The following is a 14,413-nucleotide window of genomic DNA, read 5'->3' as shown; positions in this document are numbered from 1 at the left end:
TTTTCATATGAATGAATGCTATAGGTAACATGAAATGAATGTTAGTGCTAATATTTAATTTTAACATTTTTTTAAATTATTTTTGTGTTTGTTTAAAACCTTCCATACATTTAATAAAATGCTCTATAATTTAAAAATAATATCAATTACGAGAAATTAATTTCATACATTAAAGGTACACATGTCACTTCTAATTTTTTCAAAAAGAATTTTTTTTAATAGAAGGGCAGCATTTTAATGAGGTTTTGATGTATATGAAAGTGTTTGCTACAAAAATTTATAAAATTCATTCGTATTATCTTTTTTGAAAATTATGTTTCTAAAACATTTTTTTATGCATTAATATGAAATTTTTGTTTGATAGTAAAATTATTGTTCAGTTGTGATTGGCATATTGGTAAATAGTATGGATATGAGAAATTCTACTAGAAGAAAACAAATCATTTTTTTCATCATCAAATCAAATCAAATTTTGTACTGCATTTTTTTTTTTTGTGATTAAATTTGAGAGACAGTTCCAAAATATGATTGGTTGACTAAAACGATGGGCATGCATCTTCTAGTGTTGTTAATATATTTTCTAAAAAGGGGAAGGGGTTTACATAATTGAAGCTTATCTGAAATTCTGTAAGTCAAAATGTTTTTTTTTTTTTTTTTTTTCCCCTAAAGAATTAAATTTTATTTTACATTGATTTTAGTTAAAAGTGTGGAACAATTTTTCAAATAAAATTAAGAACAATGTGCAATAATTCAAGAGAATAAAATAAAGTGACATTGTTCTGAAGATATAAGACAATTTTTGATTTAAAATTATAGTGTCGAGCATTAAAATATTTTTTAAAGATAACCAATTTCTTTCAGAATAACTAGATGTTTATGCTGTATTAATCTAAAAAAAGTTAGCTTCAAATAATTATAGTTATTATAACAAATTGAAAAATGTATTCTCGTTTAATGAGAATACAAGTGCGTTAAAGAAAATGAATACAATTTTATATTAATTGAGTTTGATTCTTTTTTAACTAAAGTAGCAATATCAAATTCTTCAAAATTTCTGAGGTGATCTATCTTAAACATTTAGTATTGACAGTTGTTTTTGCATGGATATTTAGGAAATGATAAACAGCAAATTACAAGAAAATAATGCACTCACTTTTAATTCTTTCTCATAAACGAACTGATATAGAAAGGTAATTTTCTTGTAATAAACAAGTAACTATTTTTTAAGACCAATGAAATATTATTGATTACGTAAAATATTCTGAAAATAAATTACATTTAAATTTTGATGGGACTATAAAGTTGCCTGTAGCAAATTAAAGTGTGAAAGGTATTGAAAGAAAAAGTAATTCAACACACACACACACACAAAAAAGATGTCCCCCCCCAAAGAAAACAGGGGGGGGAGCAAAAAGATGATTTTTTAATTATTTAAAATTTAACTTATTTAGTGAATTTAAAACTGGACTAAAGAAAAGTTGCTTACAGAATGCAACTGAAGAATTAAAAAAAGAAAAAAAGTTATATAAAATTAGTTTATAAATAATACAAATTATATCTATCAATCAAATAGTTTTTACTGCTATGAGAGAAAAGGTCAGAACTAGAAAGTATTAAGGAAAAAAATAATGTTCTTTTAATTCTTTTTAAGCACTGTAATTTTTCTCTATTATAATGATGTTTCTGTACATATTACATTACTGCATCTCCAAATGTAAAAAAGCTTCTTGACCTCCGAAAAGGAGCTGATCTATATATTTTTTATATTTTCTTGTTGTTGTGATGAGTGCAATTGGGACAAAAACTTTTATGCTGTTTTTTTTTAGAGAATTATTTATAATTTTTTTATATGTCAAATTAGATATTTTTCTTAATGGTTTTAATTTTTTGTATTTATTTAATTATTTAGAAATGCAAACTCAAAATATTGCAATCTAAGTAGATATTTCACATTTAACTATTCTTATAGTTGAATTGTTAATAATACATCAAATCATTGTATCCCGAATTGCCCTAAAAAGTGTAAGTAGTCTTTAAAAATACTGTTGGCAGGAAAGAGTGAGAACCTTGATTAAATGAGCATTTTCTTGCCAATTATATTCTGAATGAAGTATAGAGTTTTGGAATATCACATCACTAATATTTATGTTGTTCCTACAATGCAATATTAGTGGAAGTATTTCCAAATAGCCATATACTGAGAGAGCTGAATTTTTAATATTTGTTTCATACACTTAATTTTATTATCTTTTATTTTTTAAAATCATGCTTGATTTACAATATAAACCTTTACATATTCTAGAATGTCTGTGGGTTCAAGTGATATCAGTAATGTAATCAAGTCGTGTTTGTATGTCTATATACATATACAACAGTCTTTCTATAAACTGGCTCCCTCAGTGGTATGTCATATTCAGAAGGGCACGCAAGAAACATCAAATAGGAAATAAGTCACCACAACCACACTGACATGAGCAAAAAGTTGCTGCTTAGATTTTTGAATTTTATTTTATGTTTATATTCAGTATTTGTGTATTCAGCAATTAATCACCAAATATCAAACATTATTTGCTTTTGTAACTAATATTCGCTACTGCTGTGCAGTTAATATACAAGTCCTTAATTTCTTGTATATTTCATGCAATAAATATAGTTTTCGCTATTAAAATGCATTTTTAAATGAACCCTTTAATATGGCCTTTCTCTGATTCAAATTTTTGATTAATTCTGTAAAATTGTGAAAAATTAGAATATTTAATGCTAAAGTTTGTAGTTGCTGGAATCATTTGTAATTATTTTTTGCTATTACGCAAATATAATAAATATAATATATTAATACAAACTATTAAATGCTACTAAGGTAATGTATAATCTAAAATTCTATATAATGGAATGTAATCTGCATTCGTATCTATCTCATACTTCTCATAGGCTTGCAATTGAACAAGGTGCATAGTGGCATGAAAAGGGCTTAAATTTGAAAACCATATTTAATCACCTTAAAAGTGCATAATTTAGGTAAAAGGTCATTAAAAAGTGCTTATTTTTCTCGAGAAGTGCAAAAGCAGTATTTCATTTGTTTTGTTCCCCGCACATTGAATATGATCATTTGAAAGCATAATTGTAAAGGTTTATTTTTCAGATATATGAACAGGGCCGGCCATCTGGGGGGGGGGTGCTATGCACCGGGGCCCCACTGTGATTAAGAATTAAAATAGTGCTCTGAAAAATAATAGCGTTGAAAGTATACAAATTTGTTTCCACGTGGCTGGTTGAGCATCTACTGACACCGTTATTAGGTAATGATCTCAGTGATACCTATAAAAAAGGGAAAAAAGTTCATTTGTGAATAAAGAAAATCCCCTTCAGAGATGTTTATACAGAGCGGCGCGGCTTCTGTATGCAAGCGGCGGCCAGAAGTCGAGGCTGAGGCTGGGTTCAAATGAACTTGTAAATCATCAACTATTTACTTTTTTCTACATCTAATTATCTATGTATGTTTCTTTGCATTAAGTTACTCAAACAAAAAGTAAAATGAAGATAAATTAACGGGTCAACTCTTAGCAATGCACATTGCATTACTACTTTACCGGCCATGACAGGAATGAAAAGAATTAAGGAAGAAATTTAAATGGAGCAGTCGTCGGATTTGGAAATATATGTTCATAGTATATATTATAGTCTTGTGCAAGTGTGCAAAATATTGTTAATATATGGTAAGTAGATTTATAAGCACTTACTTCACCTACTAGGTAATAGTTATAGTATAGCATATAATAATTTGATAATTCATTCTATAAATAGCTTAATACTGATAGATATAACCATGTCCATGCCAAGGAAATATCCCTCTGAGTGCCAAAAAGGAAAATTATCTTAAAAGAAAAAAGAAGAAAAGCTAAACTTTACAAGTCACAAGTAGATCTGTTTTCTTGGCACGAAATAATTCTGGCAATGAAATCGCTTCAACTACAGAAGTTACAATTCAAACTTCAACTGGGGAAGAAAGTTCCACGCAAAGTACACAGCCTTGCAATGAAACTGTTGAAACGATGAAATTTGTTGAAGAATCGTGTGTTTATACAAATATGATCGAATCAGAAAATAATGACGGAAATGGCAATAATAACACATATGATTAAGCGAGTTTAAATGATCCTGGTTTATGGCCAAATATTATAACTGATAAATTTAGAGTGTTTTGTGTTAAAATCGGACCTGTACAACGCAAAGGAGTTTTTGCTAAAAATGCTGAAGTTAGATCATTTTCCATGACGTATTAATTTTAAAAAATGACACATGATGAAATCTTACTTCGCAGATGATTAATTTATTCAAAAATGCAAGACTGCGTATTTTGTTTTTGTTGTATACTGTTTTCCAAAAGTAGAAGGAATGATCAAACTACGCGATTTATGGGTGGTTATAACTGGAGAAAGCTGTCAATTGTAATCCAAGACCCTGAACGTTGTAGTTATTTTAATTCGTGTATTGCTTGGAAAGAATTACTCAAACGGCTAAATTTACGTTCGATTATTGATAAAACAAATCAAGTTAATGTAAGTAAGGAAACGGCACGACTTAAATTTCAATTTCAAAGAATTGTATGTAGATCCACTTCGAGGAACCCAGGAAATAAGAGGAGCGTCTAAAAATGGAAATTTTTTTTGTTTAATCGAATTATTAAGTGAATACGATTCTATGCTTGTGGATCATATGAACAGAATTAAAAATTCCAAAAACAGAATTGTTCCTGATTTAGCCCATACATCATAAGAACAAATTATTGATGCGTTAGGAAATGAAGTTCTTAACAAAATTAAAGACGATACAAAAGTAGTCAACTATTACAGCATCCAAATGGATTCTACTTCTTATATTTCCCATAAAAAACAAACTTCAGTCTTTATTAGGTATTTAAATTTTGAAGAGAAAAGATTAGGTTTAAGTGAGTCATTTATAGGGTTTACTGATGTGACTGGAGAACAGCTTGCAAAAGCCCTATTGGAAAGATTTAGTGAGCTTGATTTAGATATTATAAATTGTAGAGGACAAGCATATGACAACGGTTGCAACACAAAAGGGAAATATAGAGGTGTACAATCTAGAATACTTTCTCTAAATCCGCATGCAATTTATGTGCCTTGCCTATCGCACTCCTTTAATTTATTAATTTGTGATGCCGCTTCCAACAGTATATATTTTAAATTTTTTTTTGGGACATTGCAGCTCTTATATTGCTTATTTTCTGCATCTACAAAAAAGATGGGAAATTCTATAAAAGCATTTAAACATTAGTCTTAAATCATTATGTGACACTCGTTGTGAAGCCAAAATAGATTCGGTTAAAGCAGTGTATACATAGTTTGAACAAACTTGTAATGTCCTAGAAGAATTTATTGATGTAAGTAACGATAACACAGCGGTATCCGAAGCTAAAAGTTTATTGGATGGAATACAAGAAATGCCTTATATTTTATGTTTAATAGTATGTAATATAAATTAGTATATTGCATACTTAAACAATATTTTCCAAAATTAACACTATCGATAAACTATTTTAAGCAAAAACAACTGTTCTTTACCCGGCTTTCAATTTAGTCAAATAAAATTGAAACTGTAATCCAAAATTTAAGAACATTTGTAGACGAAGCAAAAGTGAAGTAATTCGAACATTTTTTCTGGGCATTTTCTTGAAAAACATATTAGAAAAAGGATAAGATTATATTCTGAATTAGCAGAAGACGGAAGTTATAAAAAACCCGAATGAGGAATATAGGTGTTATTTTTTAACACTGTAATTGATACTGCTATTGTACAAATAGAAGATAAATTTAAAAATATACAAAATATTATTTCTGATATCAAATTAAACACTGATATAACTGTGTTAAAACTTTTCTTTACGTTGCCAGTTACTATAACAAGTGCTGAGTTCTTTAAGCAAATTAAAATTAATAAAGAATTATCTTAGTCAAGCATGTATTCAGAACGCGTAAATTCACTTGCTTATACTAAGCATCGAAAAAGAGATTGCAAAAAATTGTAATTTTTCTGAAATAATTGATGCTTTATCAAAAAAAAATCACGCATTAAATTAATATGTATTAATACTATATGTTCGGATTTGTATTTTTTAATTATTATTATTGCTTCACAAAAAAATTAGGGCCCCAAATGCCTTCTTGCACCCAGTCCCCTTTATATAGAGAAGGCCGGCTCTTTGCGAAAGGAATCATCCCGCGTCGCTAAGCCTACCTTTGAAAGGAGGAGGAAAAAGAAAAAAAAAAAAAAAAAAAAAAAGACAAAATAACGTTAAGTTCTAACGTCAATATTTTTTCTACCTTTTTTGATTATTAATTCATTTATAATATGAGCACATTCTTCTTCTGACAAATCGGCAGGATGCGTAGCGTCATGAAAAGTGCTTAAATTTGAAAACTATTTTTAAGCACCTTAAAAGAGCTTAATTTTGGAAAAAAGGTCCTTTAAAGTGCTTAATTTTCTCGAGAAGTGCAAAGAAAATATTCCCTTTTTATTCCGTAGGCGATGAATACGATAAATCGGTAAAAGTCAAAAAATTTTATTAATTGGATACATTAAAAAAGAAAACCGGAGAAAGGAAAACATTCGTTGAAAGGATACAGGAGTTTCAACCCATGTTAAGAAAATGCTTAATTAACTTTTTTTCACTCCTTTTTTCAACAATGGGCACCAGTGTATATTGAAGTATTGGAATGGTTATTCCGAAAGAGCGAAATAAGAAATATACCGAACTGATTGCAACTAGAAAAGCGTTTGAACTTCTTTTACAATTAGTGTTCTAAATAGCGAATAATTTATTTTAGTTATGCTTAGTGACTTTATGTGTTCTTAAAGACTGCGCAGATTAGCCCCGATCGATGAAAATAAGACAGTATGGTGTTGTAAAAGAAATAGATAGATCAAGGACGGGAGAAGTTATTTTAAAGCGTACTTGAAAGATATTTATGATATTTAACTGCTTTTATTCTGATTACCATCAAGTCTCATTGCATATTCAATCACCATTCTCGTTAATATTAATTTTTTTGAACGACTGCGAAAGGGATTTTATTGTACGATTATTTATTGCGATTGTAATTAATTTAGTCGCTTGCGCAAAATCTAGTCTGTTGAAATTTCAATTTGAAGACGTAAGTTTTCAATAATTTCTTTTGCGGTGTCCTTTTTAACTGTCCCCATTCCTTTGAAAATTATCATTTGTTGAACCAATTTTATCAAATGATAATTTTTATTATTATTATTTTTTTTTAATTCTGCTAGGTTTGATATTTAAAATTAAAAGAAATAAAAAAAAAAGCTTTAAGAAACCTTTATGATTTATATTTTTTAAAATTTTTTGTTTGTTTGTTTCTGTTTCTGGGCGAAATTTTTCTTTCTCTGTATATAAAGATTTGCCTGATTAACATGGAGCATCACTGAAATAAGGGACGTGAAATTTAGTGAGTAATTACTCTTTGGATATTAGAGGCTCATTAAGGATACATATTGTAAATATTTCTAACTTACTTCCCACATAACATAAGGAATATTATGGCACAAAATTTATTTTTACATCTTCTTAAAGGTGTTTATACAATATTTTCCGACACTCTTCTGCGAATTTGTTTGCATTACTTGTGATAGTAATAGAAGTATTTTCCCATTAACAGCTTTCAAATCTGACCTTCTCTTATAGTATTTTGATGGATTTCGTCTTAAAGCTTCAAAAAAATACCAGCCACTCGCATTCCATCAATAAATTTTTACCTTTCTCCTTTGTAAACCAATTTTTTAGAACGAAAGAAGCAAATGCATAGTTAGTACATATGTTTGGAATTCAGTTCCGATAAAGAAACCTGATGCAAAAATCCGTTAATGAACACAAAGCGGAAAGTATCGCGTACAGCAGGTGTAAGTTATCCTCCATAGAAAATAAATACTACCGACTTTCCCTTGAATATATTCAGCAACCCAAATATACTATACACTGTAGAAATTAAAGAACTGTCACGAAAAGCTTATTAACAAAGGATTTTTCATTCGTAACGAAGTGCAACAACATTCAAAAAAGTAGGAAAGGGAAAAAAAAAAAACTTTTATAAGATGTAGAATCTGAAATTGTCAATGTGAATTTTTTTAAAAAAAATGTAAAATTTGTTGTAATAATAATGTTTTTGTTTCTATGCTTTTATTTCCATTCATATAAATATTTATACGAATAGAAAATGCCTTATATAATTAATTTAATTTATCAATACAAAATAATACTGTCTGATTTTTGTCATTTTAATTTTAAAATTTGGTATGAGTATTTTAAAAACTAAGGAAGGGAAGCAGTCTGTTACTTTTTGTGTGTACATTTTAAAATTGTACTCATAAAAAAGTAAAAATTATTTAACTATATTTTTTCTGACCTAAAAAATTTTTTTTTTAATTAAAATTATTTTGATATTGATAAAATTTTTATAATTTTATAAACCCATTTTTGTCGAATTTACCAATTATTGAATCTTTAATGTTTTTCACATATATTGATTCTATTCAGTTTGCTCTTAGTTCAAGTTTTCAGTTTCTTTGTCTTAATTATTGCTGAAGATAATGTTACCAATTTAAATAAATGATGAGGCTGGATTCAACATCGATTAAATTTTAAAAAGTTGTTTTTTAATCAAAGATTAAAATTTTTTAAAAATTAAAAAATATATATTTTCTAATTTTTCTTATAAAAACTATAATTTATTATAAGATAAAAAAATCCTATGAGTAGAAAATTCTTGAGTTTATGTATTCGTGCATGTACAAAAATGCCTCTTTTTTTTGCTGAGGTGCTTAATTTTTGTATCCATTTCACACTACGCACGCATCTTAATCGGGTTTTCTTGTAATAAACCGAAACCAAGGCTTTCCGTAATAAAAAGAGAAGTGCGCGAAATGTGACAGAAAACTACGCAAAATAAACTAAACTGACGATAAAATCCAAAAAAAAAAAAAAAAAAAAGTTTCGGTTACACAGTAGTAACAAAATAGAAGAAAAGAATTCGGATGGATATCAGAACAAAACTGATTCTATCAAGTGGAAAGTTACACAACCCAGCTCAGTTTATTTACATAACTCTTCCCCCCCCCCCGCAATAGCTGATGAGTGAAATACTTAAGTCTGAATATGAGCAAGCTGAAGGTCGAGATATTAAACTATATTTCAAAGTTAATGAACATTAGGAGCCATCTAGTGGAGTTTAAAATGCACATATGCATCACCGCCCCATGAGTTCTATTTCCAGGAATGCATGGGTGTTCGCCCGACACCCATGACATGAGGATGTGAGGGACGTTCGCTGGTGATGCATATATGACATGCCCATCGCGAAAGAGTTAAGATAATACTTTTGAGACTCGCCCCCCCCCCCCCCCCGCTCTTCCTCTTTCTTCACCAGTGTGCATTGCTGTTTATTGAAATACTGGAATAATTATCTTAAAGGCCAGTAAGAAATATGTTCTGTGCCATATTTGTTGTGGCTTAAAATACATTCGTTTTTATTTTTCTTTATTTTTTTCAATACTGAATACATTTTTAATGTATGAGATGTTGAAGAATTTTTGTTTGTTTGTTTGAATGAATATATTTTTGCCCTTCAGTTTTAGCAATTTTTGAAAAATTAGTTTTGGACATAATTTATAGCTATGATTCTTATTATAATAAAACTCAAAACAATATCATTTCTTTGATTCATTCAGGCATGTTATTTACCGCTGTCAAAATCTGGATGAAAGGAGAAAAAGTACTTTCTTTGCTTTAATTTAAACTTCATTCAAGTTATTTATTGAATAATTTTATTCAATTTTATATTCAAAACTCTTATTTTTCAATGTCCAGATTGTATCATTTTACAATTATAATTGCTTTTTTATTTTCTTTTGTTCTTTTTATAACTTTTGTAAAAATTTTGTTCACAAAGAGATATCTTTTTACACATGAAGATTTGTCATGATTGATAGAGCAATGCACATAGTGGTGATTCATCTGAACGCCAACAGATGGCGCAATGAAAAATCCAGAACTTTGAACTCTTGTTTATGTTCAGGGACTAGGCATTCTTAGGGGATGCTTGGAGGAAACGGATGCCAAGTAAACGCGCTCGAAAATGTGTAGTTTGAATCTATATACAAAAAATATATTCGCTGTAATAAATATCGAAACGTGGATGAGGTGAGTCATTCCTTTATTTATTACCATAATCCTTAATTAAATCAACACATAGACCATATAAGTTAGAGGAGCATGAAATGTAGGATATTAAAAGCAGACTAAATGCAGATTTTTCAAAATTTTAATTTAAAAACTTGTTAATGTTAACTTGTTTTTACTATAATATCAAAGCATATCATTTCACAAAAATTATTTTAATACCATTTTAAAGGTTTAAAAAATAGTGATTCAACAATAAAAATTTTGTTCTAATAAATGCATTTTTTTCCTTTTGTTTTAGTTAATTTTTGAAAAATTAGTTCTGGACACAATTTATAACAATGATTTTTATTATGATGAAATTCAAAACGATAACATTGCTTTTTCGAATCTTCACATCTCGTTATTTTACCGCAGTTAAAGTTATAATAAAAGAAAAAGGGAAAAGAAGCTTTCTTTGCATTTATACTTTTAAAAAAATTTAAAGTAGTTCATTTATTGAATAAGATTCTTCATTTGATGAGTTTTGTTAAATTGTGAAGCGATGTAATATATTGTCTCATACTGGCTTCAAAAAATACTTTTAAAAACTACTTCAACTAACATTTTTTTTTATTTTCATTTTGCTTCTACTTACAGAATTGGTTCTTTTTTAACTTAACAAATTTGTTTCCTTATTTATGGAAACTAGAAGAAGTTAAAGCATTTTCATTTCTTCGTAAAATATATAATCACATTTTTCTACAATTTTTTAAAGCTAAAGTAAGAATTTTTTTATCTGTATATTATTTAAATGCAAGCTTTCATTAAATTTTTGGGATCAAAAACATTTGATAAAAGGTCTTTACTAAACTTCAGAAGTAAGAAGTGATGAGATACTTTTTTTACAGTCTGACCATTTCTGAATGCTACTATTCTTTTCTGTCGAAAAAAATGATTTAAGAAATTCATTTAGAACATGGCATTGTGCTGTCATTAGTTCCATGGCAGTTTTGCTAGTCTTATGATGGTAGCCATTTTCTGAAGTACTTAGCTCTTAGTTTTATAAGACTGCAGCTGAAATTTCTAAATGTATCAAGTTAGTATAGGAGGAAGTTTGACTTTCCTTCGCTGCTTTGTTGAACCTTGTTTGTTGTTACATATATAAAAATCAAATACCAACTGTTTGGTCATACTATCCCTCTACATCAATGTAGACATTTTCAGAAATGATGTAATCCATCTGAATAAACTGGTAGTTTGTTAATTTTAAGAAATACTGACAAAAACCCACACATTTTTTTTATTGTTAAATCTTATAAAAGTTGATTTAATTTTTTGGTATTGATAGTTTTTTAGTTTGTTTATATATATATGTGTGTGTGTGTTGTTTTTTTTGTCAAAAACCAAAAAGACATAATTTATTTTAAAATAGAAGATGTTGTATAAATATTTTGCAAATATAGAAATATTAAAATTTAAAAAATACATATTTAGAATTACTTTTTTCATAAAAAATTTCAATGATAACTATGCATTATTATAAAACAGAAAATATCATATGTTTAGAAAAGGTTTTCATGTATACATGCTTAATTTTTTTTGGCAAAAGTGCTTAAAAGTACTTAATTTTTGCAGCAGTTTCTCATTACACCCCTTGCTCAAGCTTGTACAAAATTAAATTCATGGTGTATATGTGCCATTGTTCATTAAATATTACTGTAAGTCAAAATTACCACAAAAGTGATCACTAATAAATGTTTCCCAAATCAATTAGCAATAGTAATTTTTCCTAAATTGTTATATATTTGCATTTCTAAGGATGAAATATATTTCTTTTTCAGGTTGCTAAAGAAAGTGTCTTGAAATTTAACCCCAAAGCTAAAATCACTGCTTATCATGATTCAATTACAAAGTAATGTCCCATTTCATAATATTTATTATTTTTTTAAAATTTAATATACCTGTGTTTAAAATTGGTATTTGCTATGGTTGCATGTTGTTTGTTAATACAGTAACTGCTGCGTATAGTGATCATAAATGTAATGATCAAATGATTGTACTAATTCAAATTATCATGGAATGGATCTATCATATCTAATACATACAAAATCTGCTGGTTCTACTAATCTCAATTTGCCCTGTTGTGATAAGTTCTAATGCTTAGAAGGAAAGTTAGCCCCATGGTAAAAATCAAAGGCAAAAATAAAATAAATAAAGTCAATTCTATAGATTATTACATCCATTGTGCCAACCATTTCCATCCACCTCTGTAGTGTTCTACCACCTTCCATTCAATGATCTAATGGCTACAACCAGAGAACATTGTCAGTTTCACGATGAATAAATGTTGTATATTAAGTGAAAGAAAAATGCATTCTTCTGACAGAGTGTGATCAACTTCCTGGATTAAATCAGCAGGAAGCTGCAGATATGTTACAAAGTTCTTAACTGTTCTTAATTGATTGCTAAAATATAGGAGAATACTGACAATTTGATACCTAAATGAAAGCTCTGATGAAGAATAAAGTCTTGTAATACTTATTAAAGGAATGATTTAACAAAAAAAAAAAAAAAAAAAAAAAATTAATATGTGAGTCGACCATTGCTTTGGCAGCAGACTGAAGACTTCAAGATTATTCTAATAAGTATTGAATATTTAGATGAACTTTATTTTTATAAACGGTTCCTCTAATGAATGGCTGATAATTCAAAAAACAGTTGTTAGTCTCAATAGCTTTTCTAAAGAATAATTAAATATGTATGTTTGCTTCTAGTTCTGCACTTTTTATGAATCCTTCTAGTTAATATGAATGTTGTCTCGTGGTCTTTTGTTTGTTTGCAATCCTTGTATTCTTATATAATGGAAGTTTTTTTTTTAAGTGTTTCAGTTGTACTGTTTGATTGTAATGATAATTTTAGTTTCGTCTCAAAATGATCACTACTGGCAGCATTTAATGTTATATGAGACGAATGCATCTAAAACCCAAATTCGCTATTTGGATACTTTCAACCGCATGCCAGGGATGCTTTTTTAGAACATGGCATTGCTCTATCATCAATTTCATGGCAGTTTCGCTAGTCGTATGATGATAGCCATAGGAATGCTTTAGTTCTTAGCTTTTGCAAATAAAATTACTTAATAGAATGAGTCAGTGCAAAGAGAAATTTACTCTTTCCATCCCAAGCATGTTGGATCTTAATTGTTGTTGCTTATATTAAAATCAAATACAAAATTTGTGGTTGTGCTGAACTTTTACATCACTATCGACATTTTCAGAAATGTTGAAAAAGCTAGCAGATCTTTATTGTTAATCTTATAGAATTTACTTACTTTTTTTTGGTATTAATATATATATATATATATATTTCATTTTTTTGATAATTTCTATGATTTTGTCAAATCCAAAAAGGCATAGTTTTAAATGAGAAGATGTTGTGCAAATGCAGAAATAAATTTTAAAATTTAAAAAGTAAGCAATTAAAATTAATTTTTAAGAATTTTTTTCAATAAAAACCATGCATTATTCTAAAAACAAAGCAAAAAAAAAAATATAAATAAATACTATGCTTAGAAAATATGCAGTGTACATATGCATACTCATACAAAAGTGCTTAATTTTTGAGACTAAGGTGCTTAAAAGGTACTTAATTTTTTCACCAATTTCTTACTATGCACCCTGTTGCATCTATATGTATTATTTCCATATAATTAGCCAACTTTGTATGGATTTGTTTGCAAACTAATTCTTAAAATTTTAAATATGCTTAAATTTCTTGAAACAGATCAAATGATACTCTGATTTTATAGAAGCATAGTTATGAAGAGAATTTTTTTTTCCCTCCTCTATAGCAATAAATATGACGTTGCATTTTTTCGTCAATTCTCTGCTGTTGCAAATGCTTTGGATAATGTTGGTAAGTTTTTGTTACATTCTGTATTTTAAAAATCTGTGGTCATTTATATATAGCTAACATGTTTGATCTAATATAATCTGACTTCAGTTTTTAACCAAAAAAAAAAAGTCATTTTTATTTTAGCCCTTTATCATTTAGTATTGCGATAATATTTGGACACTTAAATGTAACAAACCCTCTTCCCCCATCAAATTATAAAATGCATGTCTTGTATTTGAAAATTGGTCCAAATTCAAAAATGTACTTTTTTTTTTTTGGTTTAGTTTTTGTAATTAAGTGGCTAGGGAAAGTTTAATGTATTTCACA

General features: G+C 28.1%; 1 protein-coding gene across 1 annotated transcript in view; it reads left to right on the top strand.

The window, feature by feature from the left end:
* Positions 1 to 14,413, top strand: part of LOC129984201 (SUMO-activating enzyme subunit 2-like) — a 39,418-nt gene that overhangs the window by 6,390 nt on the left and 18,615 nt on the right. The window contains exons 3-4 of the mRNA XM_056094023.1: positions 12,034 to 12,104; positions 14,043 to 14,107. Of these exons, the coding sequence (XP_055949998.1) occupies positions 12,034 to 12,104; positions 14,043 to 14,107 (136 nt within the window). The remainder of the gene's footprint in view (positions 1 to 12,033; positions 12,105 to 14,042; positions 14,108 to 14,413) is intronic.

This window comes from Argiope bruennichi, chromosome 9 (assembly GCF_947563725.1).
Source record: "Argiope bruennichi chromosome 9, qqArgBrue1.1, whole genome shotgun sequence".
NCBI classification, from domain to species: Eukaryota; Metazoa; Arthropoda; class Arachnida; order Araneae; family Araneidae; genus Argiope; species Argiope bruennichi.
Note: the sequence above shows the minus strand (reverse complement) of the source record. Positions and strands in the feature narration are given on the sequence as shown.